Below are 15,433 nucleotides of genomic sequence, written 5' to 3'. Positions count from 1 at the left end.
TGCACAAGGGAGTCACAGCAGTCAGCCCCCATCACCTTCTTTTCCCACTTCTGATAGTCCTATGCAAACATTGCTCTCCAGCCAGCAAACACCTTTGTTTTTTTGATTTAGTTACTTAAACTAAAAATAGTTCATATGGCTGGAGAGTGGTGGTGATGCACGCCTTTAAATCCTACCACTTGGGAGGCAGAGGCAGGAGGATCTCAGGCCAACCTAGTCTACAGAAAATGTTCCAGGACACCAGGGCTATACATAGAAACCCCGTCTCAAAAAAACAAAACAACAACAACAACAACAAAAAACCCATCCAAGGCAATATGCATTTAGAATGGCATAAATGGAAGCATGACTGTCTCTCTACCTGTCAGACCTCTGATTAGAACTTTTATAAAGATTTTTTTCCCTGGCTGGCCTAGAATTCAAAGAGATCCACCTGCTAGATACACTAGATTGCTAGCCAACAAGTCCCAGAATGGTGGAGAGTTAGAAGTACAAGGGCCATATCTGGCTTTTTTTTACAGGGATGCCGGAGACTCAAATTCAGATCTTCATGGTCGCATAACAAGTGTTCTTATCTACTGAGGCATCTCCCCAGTCCTGCAAACAAATACATTCAGGGAAAAACAGGCAGGGCACACAGATATGCAGATAGAATCCCTGCACTTGGGAGACTAACAAGATGACCTTAGAATCTGTGAAAAGCTTTGTGCTACAAAGAAAAAGAAAAATGAGCTGGAGAGATGGCTCAGGGGCTAAGTGTACTTGCTGGTCTAGTAGAATGGGTTCAATTCCCAGCACCCACGCATAAAATGAGTAAATCTTTTATCAATTTTTTGTATTAAAATAAAAAGGAAAGAAGAAAATGACTTTAAACTATCATCAAAAAGGGTTGGAGAGATCGCTCAGCAGTTATTAGCACTGGCTACTAGTCCAAAGGACCTGGATTTGATTCCCAGCATTCACATTTCTGGCATCCACTGGCACAAATACACAAGTGGTGCCTAGACATACACGAAGGCAAAACACCCATACCATATACATAAAACTTAAAATTAAAAAAAAAAAGATAAATTATCCCAGTGGAGTTCAGGAGTACAACTTGTGATCCCAGCACTCAGAAGTGGAAGAAGAGGCACTTTGAAGACAGCCTAGCCTAAAAAGCAAGTTCAAACCAGCCTGGGCTATAATTTGAAGCCCAAAACAATAAATTAAAAATTCTATCAATTTTCTCATTTGAAGAGATAAGATAAGACTCAGAATAACATTCTCACATAGGGAATAAATGTTCTCATCTTTGTTTTGGCTTCTCTTGAGATAGGATCTTGCTACTGAAGACAGGCTGGCTTTAAACTGCCACTCCCCCTGCCTCAGCCTCCTGAGTGCTGGAATTACAGGTGTGTTTCCACCAACAGCCACAATTGTGGTATTTCAAAGCCAGACCATCAAGGATACGCCTTACTGTCTACTGGGACTCTGAGCACTCCAAGGGCACAGCACACTGCAGCAGTCTCCAGTGCTGGGGACCGCAAGACCTGCACCTCAGCATCCAGCTCCTGTGTCTTCCTACCTTGAGCTTAGTGCTACAGTGTTGAATAAAATCTATCCCTCAACAGAAAGAAAGTCACTAAGGGTAGGGAGGAGGGCTGCATTATTTTCTTAAATGCCTTTTTCTATACTGTTATAGAAAGAGTACAAACTGAGAACCATCACACCTAAGTATTCCCTAGTTGCAACCCACGACACATTTGTCACACATTCCAACACTACAGCACTAAGAAATGGAAATGGAGTTTGTTAATAAGAATTTGTTTAAAAAAAAAAATAAAGAAAGAAGAAAAGAAAAAAGAAGAAAAAAAGGTTTTCCACTTGGAATGGCACACCCTTTCCTTCAATCTTTCTTATATGTAATACTGTTTTACAACTGGATAATACTAATGCATACATGTCCTTTACTTCCTGTTACTACACAGGTCAGCTATCACCACTGTGGTTACCAATACACTACACAATGTGTCCCTAAAACCTAATCCCATCTACAGTCGGCCTGTCTGTTTAACTGTACCTGCAATCTTTATGGCTACAGGATCCTCTGAAACTGGAACAAGCCCTTCTTTGACTTCCACCTGCTTTTCAGAGGCTAGGGGAGATGGGACAGGGGGGGAACACTTAGTTTCCACATATGCCATAGGCGAGGAGGAAGAGGGCTTAGAATCATGAAATAGACTAGCCCAAGACTTTGCAGGCTGGCTAATGGGAATGGCCCCAGACACAGAGAGCACATTGTCGGCAGGAGGTGACTGGCTCTCAGGCTTTGCAGGGTCCAAGTCTGTGTTTTCCTCAGTGTGCAACGCTACCCCATTAGCAGCAGTGTCCTCGCCCAAGGATTCAAGTATTTTTCCATTAGCAACTGCAAGATTCTCAGTAGTATTGGTGCCAACGTAGGGTTGCGTCACAGCTGTCCTTAGAAGGCTATCTGCAGGGAGGCAGGGTTGCTCAAAGTCAGTTCCACGACAGCCCTCAAGCAGCCCTGCAGTCCTGCCATCACCACCTAGTGTTCTAGGGAAAGAACTGTCAGGCACAGGGTCACTGATGAAATCCATGGGATTCTGAGGGCTGTCACAAGTCCTGGGCGTAACTGAAGGAAGCATATCAACCATGAACTCAGCATCCTCCACACCCACGCTGTTCGTGACTGCTGAACTGGCATGGCCGTTGACCATGGCAGCTGGGGAAACCCCCTCATCACTACCATCTTTCAGGTAACTGTAGTACCCAGGGGGGCGCTTCTTCTTCTTTTTACGCTCCCTTTGACCAAGACCACCAGTACCACCATCATTCTCCAAGGCTTCTGCCTCTATGTTAGAGCTGTTTTCCAGGGCCAGGGCTGAGCCTGGGTACTGGTCAACGGAGCTGTAGTTCTCATCTTTTTCTACACCATCAGAGGTCTTTTTGGAAGTTGTGCAACCAAGAATAAACTCAGGTGCCTGAGGATTCAAGGTGCTTGAAATACTGTAGGTAGTGGTTCTCGGCAAACTATCACTTGGTTTGATGACTTCTTCAACACCAAATTCAATCTTCTGATGTTCTTGTCCTGCTGAGAAGAAACAGTCAGTCAATGTCCATCCATTCTGAACACAGGGTACAAGCTATGTAGTATCAAAGCCATTCAGACTCTTTTGAGAGGCAACACCTTTTCTGAAACAGGTATGACAGGCTTTATGTCTATCAAATCTGCTGAAAATGACATTAAAAAAAAGTAAATTGGGGGTATGAAAAATAGAAGCCCTGTACCTGTGGTTATCTGGGTAACTAAGAAAGACTTTCAGAGGGTAGAAATTAATTAAAAAATTAGTGGGGCATGTGATTGTAGTACCGTGGTGGTAGAAGTGGGATTAAGAATCCAAGGTCGCCGGGGCATTGGTGGCACAAGCCTTTAAGTTCCATCAAGTACATAGCCTTCCATTGGGTGTTAGAGATTTCCCAAGCAGGGAAGACAAGGTTCCTGCTCATGAGTTTACAATTACATTTACTGACAAGACCAATGTGAGTTACCAAAGATTAACAATGCAAAAGAAGGGCAAAAGGAATTCAGATGTGGCTTGGTGGGAAGCTGACTGGTCAGCACAAGAATGTGCAAAGTTTATGAACATACTGTTCCAGTAGGGTGTGGTGACACCTTTAATCCCAACACTGTGCTCTCTTTCCATGGAAACTATGCAGAGAGCAGTAGAATTTCAAGATTTAACTTGATGGACAGCAAGGACACATTGATTCAAAGTTCAGCAACTTCCTAGAAAGGGCAGTAGATAAAGTGCAAAGCATGATAGGGGACATGAGGTCACCTGCTGGGAGGCAGAGGAGAAGGAAGCATCTGTGTCAAGCATTCACTAAAGGGTCACAGCATTTTAAATGGATACTAGGCAATGATAGACATTCAGAAATTAATGTGGTCCCTGCCACCTACTCCTGAGCAGTCTTAAAGGGAGGCAGATTCATTATCACTGCTCTGTGGCAGTGGTTCTCAACCTGCTAACGTTGTGACCCTTTCATACAGTTCCTCATGTTGTGGTGACCCCATCCTCAAAATTATTTCACTGATACTTCATAACTAATTTTGCTACTGTTAGGAATTGAAACATAAATATCTATTAAGCAGTTTATCTGATGTGACCCCTAAGGGTCATAATCCACAAGTGGAGAACCACTGCTCTATGGAAAAAGAACTTAACAGGCTTTAGAGAAAAGAGCCTTTAAGTGGTCCTGACAACTAACTGTGAGAGCAGGCAATAAGACTCTGGAAGCATTTTCAGCAAAATTAAAGCCGGACTTAGGAAGAGAGCAGAGAATGGAGAAAAGGATCCAAGTAACAATAAGTGGGCTGAGATCGAATACAACCCAACACCAAGGCAGATGTGAGCAAGAAACAAGGCTACTGACAAGCAAGAAGTAACACATGGCAAAGAACAGACCATAGCAGGTGCAAACATGTACGCACTACATGCAAAGCAGAAACAAAAAAGCCCTAAAGGACCCAGACAACCGGAGCTGGACACTAGCACATTAAAGAGCAGCTTGCTTCTAGAGCTGTTTGTTTTGCCAATTGTACTAAGCCATTACTGAACCTGCCCTTTCCAGTCAGATACATTGCAGCTCACTGCAGAACTGGTAACATTTCTATTAGCTATACTTTCTGAGATGTTACTGTAGACAAGGCCATCTTATCTTTTCAAGCTAATATGTAAACCTAATTAACACCCTATCACAAGTCTGACATGCTAAAGATGAAATTCATACCCTGGCTCTTAAAAAAAAATTATTTTAAGATTCTTAGAACCAAGAATCTTGTAATGATCCTGGCCAGAAATGCACAGTCAAGGTATGAACACCAGTGTTCAGCAACTAACACTACTGCACCTTGATAAAACACCACCCTTAGCTATCAGCCAGAGCTCATGCTGGAGCAGAGCAGGACATGAGAATGTTACCTAAATGCCCAGGAATGGAAAAGATAGGACACAAACACCTAATGCTACAACAGTTCCCTGGGCCCTCAGCTGACAACACCAAGGCTCACTGCCAGAAGGACCCAAGGACCCAAGGAGGATTGAGCAAATCCAAGCAGAGTGACACACATACAACACCAGGGTTGGCTGGAGCGATAGATAGGCACACCTCTCTCCTAACCAGAACTTACCATGCTCAGTGCTCTGGAACACAGAACAAACTTGAAAAAAAATCTGTCAGAGTGACTTGGTAGTTGAGTGAGCTGCAGTTCACAGCAGAAGCTTCAAGCTCTGCTTGAATTGTTGGCCTGGTACTGCAGGCCTGCCTCCTCAGCTTCTAGGCTAAGCTAGATCACAAATCTAAGCCTGCTGGGCTACAGAGAAGATAGGACCAGGAAACCAGCTCAGCAAGCCTGGACCTTTGTCCAATCCCCAGAACCCATATCAAAGTAGAATAGGACCCTATTTCAGGAAGTTGACCTCACAGCCCACCCCACAAACAAATGGGGAAAAAAAAAACAGGTATGAACCAAGGGAGGAAATGTTGGCAGGTTTCATGCGCACCTAGCATATGACCCAGCTTACCATCTGGTAGTTCATCTTCAGTCTGGATGCCACATAGAGTCCCACTGTATGGAGGAAGCTGCACAAGAAATCAGAAAAACTTAACATAAGCCACTGCATAAACATCACTTTTCCAAAAATCTGAATCCAACAGTTTAGGAATGCTTTCAATTATTTAGCATTACTAAATACACTGAAAATGAGACTGGAAAACTGAAAATGCACTGATGGGGGAGGTCCTTCTGTGTAATATGACTGTCTTGTTGGTTGATAAATAAAGCACTGTTGGCCAATAGGAAAACAACATAGGTGGGACTAGAAGTCAAGGAGGATTCTGGGGAAGGTAGGAGAAAGTGCAGAGTCACCATGTGAGCCCCAGAAGACATGATGCTTTTATATGTCTTATAAAATATATAGATTTGTGATAATTAAGACTGAGCTAGCAGATGAGAAATCCTAGTCATTAACCAAGCAACATTTGTCTCTGTGTGTTACTTGGGAACTTAACATGGCGGTGGGCGGAACTTGGGCGGCCTGGCAGAAAGCGTCCATGTGACAGCAGGGCTCGGGCCCCTTGGTTATTGTTACAATGCACTCCTAATGGTAACCGTACAGGCTATAGTGAAACACACCCTCCTTCTCTCTATCCTCCCTCCCACAGGATTTCAGTCAGTGATGAGTCCAGACCCTGTGCTGTCCATCCACTGGTAGAAAATCTCTCTTCTTGAGTGGCAAACAGCAATACAGCTGGCAGATGTGGAGCCAGGGCTCTGGGCACAGAAAGTGGCCCATGAGAAGGGCCTGGAATCTGTGACTCCCTTCTTTACAGTGTTCTATGCAACTGAATTAATGGTTTGAAGTCACCTTTCTTCTTGCTTGGCAAAAAGAAAACATATACCTGGCTACTTTGTGAAAACCAGAGAAATTTTATGAACCTGTCAATTCCACATTTAAGAGCTAGGGATTTCTGAGACTGACAAAGAAAACCTGCGGCAGCATTTCTGTCTGGTCACTAAAGTCCAGAACATAGTTCAACAGTCTGTAGAGCCTGGGGTCTTTTAGCTGGTGCTCACATCACTGTCAGCTGTTTTAGTAGTCTCCTAGGCGCATGTCTCCAACAGCCAATACAATGGTTAAGAGGTTAAATTTAACCACTCCACCTGGCAAGGTAAAGTGCTAGGTTCTCCCCCCAGATGGTAATGACAAATAGCAAGAAAAAAACTGTGACTGGAAAGGAGCCCAAATGCTGAGAAGTTAGTGCCAAGAGGCAGCCCAGTACTTAGCACCCTGATACACAGGCAAACAGTTCTAAACTGAAGCCAGGCTAACAGTTCTAAACAATTAACTGATCACCATCAAAATCTGTGGCAATATTACAAATTCATTTAAGCCTCTTTTTAAAATTCCATTTACTATTAACTGGGGTAGTGGTGGTAGTATCACTTCTCTAATGATACCATGTGTCCTAGGGATTGAACTAGGTCATCAAGCTTCGCAGCAAGGACCTCTACCCACTGTACTCCAGTCCTACTATCATTTTCTGTTAGTGTATTTAAAGCATTTTACTTTTGGGAACAGTGAGAGGGCTCACCGGTAACAGGGTTTGCTGAACACACGTCCAGCAACCTGAGTTTATATCCTGCAACTGACTCCACAAAGTAGTCTTCTGTTTGACCTCCACAAGTGGACTCACATTCCACCCCCCTACCCAACACACAATCAGAGATCCACCTGCCTCTGTTTCCTGAGTGCTGGGATTGAAAATGTGTACTACCACATGCAGGAAAAAAAAAGGGGGGGGGGTTATTTCCTTTAGGCTGGCTTGCCAGATTGCTGCCATCCCTGGGACCCATATGGTAAAAGGAAAAAAAAAAAACTCCTACAAGTTGTTCTATATCCACAGAGCACTATGGGCACACAGTCAGAGACATGTGTATGCTCAAAATAACTTTTGAAAACTAGGCAAGTTGGGCCAGGCGGTGGTGGAGCACGCCTTTAGTTCAGCACTCAGGAGGCAGAGGCAGGCAATCTCTGTGAGTTTGATACCAGCCTGGTCTACAGAGCAATGCCAGGACAGGCTCCAAAGCAATACAGAGAAACCCCTACACTCCCCAAAAAGAAATTAAAAGAAAATCAAAAAGACAGACAGAAAGACTTTGATTGCTAGTCTGAGGAAATCACAACCATGGAATGACTGCAGCTAGGATGTGTTCCAGCACAGCAAAAACGTGATTACTTTTGCTGTCCAGGCCTGTGGCACCCTCCACCCAATAAACTAAGTTAAGGCATTCCCTTGTAGCAGCAGATGTTGTAAGCACAGTGGGATAGAACTACCCAAATGTACCAAAGCAGGTTATAATACAAAAAGTACATGACTTGTTGGCTCACACTTGGAATCCCAGCAGTCAAGAATCTGAGGCAGGAGGATCACCATGAGTTCAGGACCAATTTGAGATACATAGTAAGTTTCAGACCAGTCTAGACTATGAAGTAAAATTCTGCCTCTTACACATCAAACCAAAAAATGTAACTTCCCACACAAATATTTAAGTGTGCTGGAGACAAAGTAGGGACCAGCTTACTATGGGAACTATGTAAGCCTGGGATGCTACACCAGGTAATGTTTCCAGCTTCCTCAAACATTCTCAAGCTTCCTCAGGAAACACAACTCCCTAATCTGAAAGCCAGTCACTGTGACACCAACTAAGGGGGCTGAAGACATGACTCATCAGCTAAAGGTGCTTACTATTCTAGCAAGCAGACCCACTGACCCACTGTCAGTCAGTTCACAACGGCCTACAACTCTAGCTCCAAGAAATTCAACACCTATGGCTTCCATGGGCACTGTACATACAAGTACACAAACCACATAATTAAAAAATTAATCTAAGACTGGCACAGTGGCACATGTCTTTAATCCCAGCACTCAGGAGGTAGAGGCAGGCGGATCTCTGAGTTCAAGGCCAGCCTGGTCTACAGAGTGAATTCCAGGACAGCCAGAGGTATATCCTTAAATGACAACAGAGAGCTTTTTTTTTGGGGGGGGGGGTCCCACCTGTGCCTAAGTCTGAGCTATGGTGCTAGAGGTGATCTATTCAGTAATGCTTGATGTGTGTGTGTTGCTTCTAATACTAAGATCTGAGTATCTCCTGGAATAAACACTTTCCAAGCACCAATAGTAAGATAATGACTGGGGCTCAAACACACTGCCTAAATTTCCTGACTATTCTCCACTAGGGAGAACCACTTTCAAGCCATTGCTCATAAACCAGAGCACAGCTCTAGAAATACCAGCAATCCTTATAACATTAATATTTAATTAAGATCACACTCAGAACTCACCTGTTTGTTTCTCCCTGGCGCCCTAAACAAGCACCTACACTATAACACTCTCTCATTTCCCCCTCAAGTTCTTGACCTCAGATACAGAAGTACTTCACTAAATTTTATAGCCCACAGCATATAGAGAATAGAGCCAGGTCATAAGCTACACTATTGCCATGGAATACCATTTTACTTGCAAGAGTTGGGGACAGACACAAGTTGATCTCTGTGAATTCAAGGCCAGCATGATGTCCTAGACAGTGAGACCCTGTCTCAAAAGGGGGGTGGGGTGGTTATGGAATAGATAGAAGGCCATGAAGAGAGACACCATTACATATTCCCTCAGCAACCCATTAACCCAACCAGGCAGCCCCTACAACATTCAATAAATAAACACACACTAATATAGTATAGTAAATAAAACTACAATGTTGTTTGATGGACCTACTGAGCAATTAAAATCAGAAAGCAGGTCCTGTAGAGGTAGCTCTGCACTTAGTGCTCCTGCTAAGACCTGATTTTAATTCTACACAACAACATGGTTCATAACCATCCATAAATCCAGTTCCAGGTTATCTGGTACTCTGTTCTGATCTACATGAGCACCATGCATGCAAGTGGTACATATACAAACAGGCAAAACACTCATACACATAAAACAATCTTTAAACAAAAAATAGAACAACCAAATGTATAATCATACAGTTGCATAATATAGCCATTGACTTGAACTGTAAAGGGATGATCTTAAAGCACACAGCACTGGACATTTTCTGTGAACAGAGTGTGCTACCCACCCCAGTAGTCACTACCTCTGAGAAAGGCAGGCAGGATGAAGAAATAGGGGTTCAACTATGTGTGTGCAACTATAAGTTTACAGCAAATGCCAAGAGCCAACAAGTGGGCCCAGCACACTCCTGGTGTAGTCTCTACTCATCTGGGCATTAGGATTCTCAAAGTAAAAATGAACTGTCAATCATTTCAACACATATTTTGTGTATGAAAAGCTTTTCTTACCTCAACTGAAGAGCGGGGAGTCACAAAAAACTGATTGAATTCATCAGGGCTGAAATCGCCAAAAATATACTGAAAACAAAAGAATATTTGATTACATTCAATATACAAACATACTTTTTTTTTTTTTTAATGAAACTTGGACTGGACTCCACCAAATCCTTTTCAAGTAAGAAGTGAGGGCTTCAAGCTAAAAGCTGACGTTCCTAGGGGTGTATTTTCCTGTGACATGCTACAAAACGCCACCTAACCTTCTCTGTAAACTGTCAAAGAACAAGGTTGATTGAGAAAGCTTATTTTGAAGCAAGTCAAGTGTGGTCACAGAGCATGTGGGCTCCTGCCTGTGTTAAAACTTCCTGGTTCACCTTTTCACCTCCATTTAGCTTTGTGCTGAGTCACGTCATTATCTACCTCCATTTCATTACTCCCTGCCAAAGGACAGGGAAATTCATAGAAAAGTGTCAGCCATCCTGACTAACAATCTTTAAATACTTGTCATTTATTCTAAACAGGAACTAGAACAGGACTCAGATACATATGGCATATATATGCCCTCTATTCACAGAGTGCTGGGTGAGACCTTCACAGACAGGATCTAGCATAGCTGTGAGTCTGCCAAATGGCAACCAGCTCCTAGGAGCTTCAAGAAATCCTCCACTAACAAGTATCATGGGATTTTCACTACATACATACATGCATGCATGCTTCATTCATTCATTCAGGCAGGCATGGAGCCAGTAACCTATGAATAAACTCAGGACTGAGGGTGAATGTACAAGCAAAGCTGTGTCCTCGGCTCTATTGCAGCTTTAAGTCTTACAGGGATGTTTATAAACCTGGGTCCTGTAACTAAGCATTACAGTAATACTCATTATTATGCAAAAACCCACTGTTAGGAAGATCATTTCCTGAGGCTATTTGGCTGTGTCTACCAAAACCATAACAAACACTGAAAACAAAGCTGTCTTCACATAATACTCACATATCTTTGACCAAGTCTACAAGGAGACTGTGGACTAATGGCAATGGTAGAAACACTGAGATTCAACAAGGAATATTCTCTTGAAATGCTTTGGGACTCAATCTCTTACCAACTGCAACATTAACCAATTGCTTACAACATGGGAAAGCTTATATGAACATCACTCTCAGTATGGCAGATTAAAAAGGAAACAGAAGAATCACAGTAAGGGGCAGAATGCATTTACACAGCAACAAGACAGCTTCCCTAGAATGCGAGGGTATTTATTTTCACCGAATTATATCCTGTGAATATTTTACTAAAGTGTGCAAAGTATATAAAACATTCTCAGAGACCAGGGATATGGTGGCAAATGAAAGACCTGGGTTCAATGTCATCACTACTAACATCTGTTTTGTAACTTCCATTAAATGAACTACAGTGATGGACAGGGATGGATACGGAAGTAGGATCCATGAAACTCATCCCCCTTTGGAGCCTCTTAGGAATCAGAAAGACTGCAGACTCACAATGTAGGATGAGAATAAAATCTGACATGTTGGATCTTTGTGGCTTATGAGATGCCTGGTGTGAGTGCTGGGAGCTGATCCCAGAAGGCACAGCAAGAGTTCCAACCCACTGAACCATCTCCCCAGCCCAGAAATGTTTATTTAAATTACACTTCTAAACACACTTCCTAATGTGTTCATATACATGAAAGTTTTTTAGAAGATTTATTTATTTCGAATACAGTGTTCTGCCTGTGTGTATGCCTGCAGGCCAGAAAAGGGCATCAAATCTTATTACAGATGATTTGTGAACCACCATGTGGTTGCTGGCAACTGAACTCAGGACCTCTGGAAGAACAGCCACTGCTCTTAACCACTGAACCATCTCTCTAGCCCAGATAGGTTTTGTTTTGTTGGTGTGTGTGTGTGTTTAAATTTAGTTTAGTTTCTCTGTGTACCTTTGTAGACCAGGCTGGCCTCAAACTCAGAGATCCACCTGTCTCTACCTCCTGAATGCTGCGATTAAAGGTGTGCGCCACCACTGCCTTGTTAAAATCTCAATCTTAGGGCTGGAGAGATGGCTCAGTGGTTAAGAGCACTTCTGCTCTTCCAGAGGTCCTGAGTTCAATTCCTGGCAACCACGTGGTGGCTAACAACCACCTGAATGAGATCTGGTGTCCTCTGCTGGCGTGCAGGGCACATGTAGGAGGAAGACTGTATACTTAATAAAATCTTTTTTTAAAGATGTACAAGTAGAGACAGAGGAGACAAGATTACATGGCTGCCATTCTGAACTGCACTGGGAACCTTCATTTAGTTCATTATTTGTCCAGGATCACTTGAAAGAGTCTGTTCTAGTGTTTTTCTTACAAATTCATACCTGGACGTAGTGGCACATGCCTTTAATCCCAGCACTGGAAAGTCAGTCATCTATCAACTGTCTGTGCATTCAAGACCAACCAAGACAGCGTGTTACAAACGGGAAGAAACCTTCAATGTATGTCCAAACAAAGAAGCCCCCATCATGTAACAAGAAATAAAAATATAGTTTTGTTTACAGAGCCTCTGGACCTATAACTCACTGACAGAGATCTATAGAGGTGTAAGTTGCACTGGGGGTGGGGTGGAGTAGGCTGTCTAAAATTCTAAAATTTGTTTTTTAATCATGTTTTATTCAAGAAACTAATTAGGAGCTGGAGAAATGCCTCAGTAGTTAAGAGAACCTAGGTTCAATTCCCAACATTCAAATTGATGGCACACAATTGTCTGTATCCCAAGTTCCAGGGGACCCAATACATTCTTCTGGTTTCCACAGCACCTGTACATGGTACAGACATACACTCAGGCAAAACAGAAATTAACATGTCGGTATAGCACTCAGGAGGCAGAGGCAGGTGGATCTTTGTGAGTTTGAGGGAGGGACACAGACACACACAGACACACACACAGACACACACACAGAGAGAGAGAGAGAGAGAGAGAGAGAGAGAGAGAGAGAGAGAGAGAGAGAGAGAGAGAGAGAGAGAGAGAGAGAGAGAGAGAATATATGTTGGTATAAAGAACAGTATTCTACCTCTGCATAGGCATCAATTGTGCACGAGTGAACACTTCACCCATCAGAGGACACCCTGTTGAGAACAATTAATCCATCTAATACCATGAGAACTGTTAACTAGCAGCTATGACACCAAATACCATTTAGTGAATGACAGACAAATGGACAGCCAGGGCTGTCTGTCTGGAACTCCATTCTGACTCCCTTCCCACTTGTTCATGTCTATCAATGGACAACTCCATCAAGACACATGAAGCACATCCTCAGCTGTAATGAAATCTTTTCATGGGTTTTTGTAAGAGACCATTACACCACTAATATAAAAGACTTGTTACACAGTATCCACTCCAGGAGAATGGGTCATGGTCTCCACCATTGTGAATATGTCCACACAAAATCATTCTGATGGGATGCAGTAATGATGTGTAACAGAACCCTTGATTCTTGGGGAAGCCACTATCAAAGGCCAGGGGACTCATTAAATAAAAATAGGAGTGGGGGCTACAAATGTACCAGATACACAAATACATCTGCCTAACTAAAGTGATTTATACCCGAGTGGTAACCAGGTAAACATCCATTCCCTGCACCAACAGGCTGGCTCACAAGCATCTGTAACTCCAGTTCCAGGGAATTCTACTCCTTCATTTGACCTCTAAAGAGCACATGGTACATAGACACACGTGCAGGTAAAATATCCACATACATAAAATAAATGGAAAAAAAAAAAAGAAGAGTCGCTCTGAAAAGCATTTATACCACTATTGCAGAGAGTGTGGCTTATAGAACAAATCTTAAGAACACTTTACATTTATAGGAAGGAGGAAAAGGAAATTACAATATGCTGATAAAACCTCAAAAAGCAGAGTCCAAGCTTCAGGGAGTGACACACATGAATTACAAATGTAACAAAAGAACTAGAAGACAAAGAAAAGACATCCTGCTCAGATATAGTTTCTTCCCAGAGAAGGTTGAGCAGATGCTCCAGGTTCACTTGCATAGATGAATAAGAGTCTGCCAGCAAAGGAAACTTTAGGGCTGCCATTACTGAGTGGCACTAGGGGGCACTGGAGAACAGTATTCTCTGGCCCTAAGCTCTAGAGACTTCATCTCTAGAAATTCAATTGAATATGTCCACTGCCTCCAAATTAAAGTTCTTTGCCTTTTGAAAAGGTTCCTGGTGATTCGAGAGGCAGCTCTGAGACAAAATCAGCTGATGCTTTGCTGTTCATACTCAGTTTCCAAGAGGGGCAGCCACAAGTCAGTCTCCCACTGCAGTACAAAAAAACTATGAAGACATGGCCAAAGGGCTTCGGGTCAGTCTTTCTACTATCTGGTAGGTTTGGGCCATCTTTCGAAGCAACAGATGCTGTGAGGGAGCAAAATTTTCCCATTCTTTGTGCAAAAGATGAGCTAGGTCAGGTAAATCCAGACTTCTCACCAACTGGAAGAGCTCCTAGGCCTGAGGATTAAGAAGCCATAGGTAGGACTGGGATGGGGTATGCCTGGCATTTGTGAGACTGACCTGTGTTTCAAACATGGCAAACAAGACAAAACAAGCAAAAAGAGAAAAGAACAGGAAAAATGTACCTGGAAACTGCATACTAATACCTACAGGCCAACCTGTTCTCACTGACAGAGCTATTTATATAGCACTACCCATCCCAGGTGAACTATGAGAGACTGGGGATAATCTAAACAGACGCTGAGAACTCAGGACATCACAACATTCACAGTTGCAGGCTCATGAGAGTTACAAATGCAGGGGAGACACTTATTTCTCCCCTGTCAGAGCTGCAATAATCCAGCTTTGCTTCCTGGGAAGAGGGTCAGGGGCAGAAGGGAACAAAGCATCAGCATTACAAAGCCACTTTCATATACAGCTTTGTTTTGGAGAGAGAGTAGTAGTGTTTCAGTTTGGTGTCTACTTTATTTGCATATTTTATTCCAACTACTAAAATTTTGTCGGGCTTTAAACAGGCTAGCTGCATATTCTTGGACTTCCATTTGCTACAGACATAATGTCAAAATTAGAAACCGTGATTCATGTATAAAACCCCAGGATCAGCAGCTTCCCAGTCCTTTCTATAGAACAGCAATGGCAGCTCACAAAGCATACTATGAAACTACTCACAAATTCAACATGGACAAATTGGGAAGAGTTCCAACTATTTTCCTAACCACTACACTCACCTTGGAGCCAATCTTAAGAGCAGAGGGAAATGGAAAGAGGTAGGTATATAAAGACAAAACAGTTATCAATCATCCTCCTGGGACAGGGTGGAGGGATGATAACTGACCAGCAGACGGTTGCCTGGGTGAGAACTTTAGGGTGGCATAAAAGTATTCTGTAACTGTATGGGAGTTACAGTGGGCATGCACACTGCACAGTACTGTAGCTCAGTACATTGCTGTTAACTAGTTCATTGTGGTGGCCTGCTGTCTTTGAAAACCTTGCCCCAGCCCTCAGCCAAGACCTCACCAGTGTTGAGTATACACACAG

The 15,433-nt window shown here is 43.0% G+C and overlaps 1 protein-coding gene across 3 annotated transcripts in view; it reads right to left on the bottom strand.

The window, feature by feature from the left end:
- The window catches only part of Usp10 (ubiquitin specific peptidase 10), a 43,003-nt gene that overhangs the window by 14,796 nt on the left and 12,774 nt on the right, over positions 1 to 15,433 (bottom strand). For 2 of the 3 annotated variants that reach the window (XM_027410743.1, XM_027410741.2), the window contains 3 exons: positions 9,909 to 9,977; positions 5,589 to 5,646; positions 2,063 to 3,094 (listed from right to left, as the gene is read on the bottom strand). In XM_027410743.1, coding sequence (XP_027266544.1) covers positions 2,063 to 3,094; positions 5,589 to 5,646; positions 9,909 to 9,977 — 1,159 coding nt within the window. The remainder of the gene's footprint in view (positions 1 to 2,062; positions 3,095 to 5,588; positions 5,647 to 9,908; positions 9,978 to 15,433) is intronic. The other variant, XM_027410742.2, reaches the window with a different exon arrangement.

This window comes from Cricetulus griseus, chromosome 3 (genome assembly GCF_003668045.3).
Source record: "Cricetulus griseus strain 17A/GY chromosome 3, alternate assembly CriGri-PICRH-1.0, whole genome shotgun sequence".
NCBI classification, from domain to species: domain Eukaryota; kingdom Metazoa; phylum Chordata; class Mammalia; order Rodentia; family Cricetidae; genus Cricetulus; species Cricetulus griseus.
Note: the sequence above shows the minus strand (reverse complement) of the source record. Positions and strands in the feature narration are given on the sequence as shown.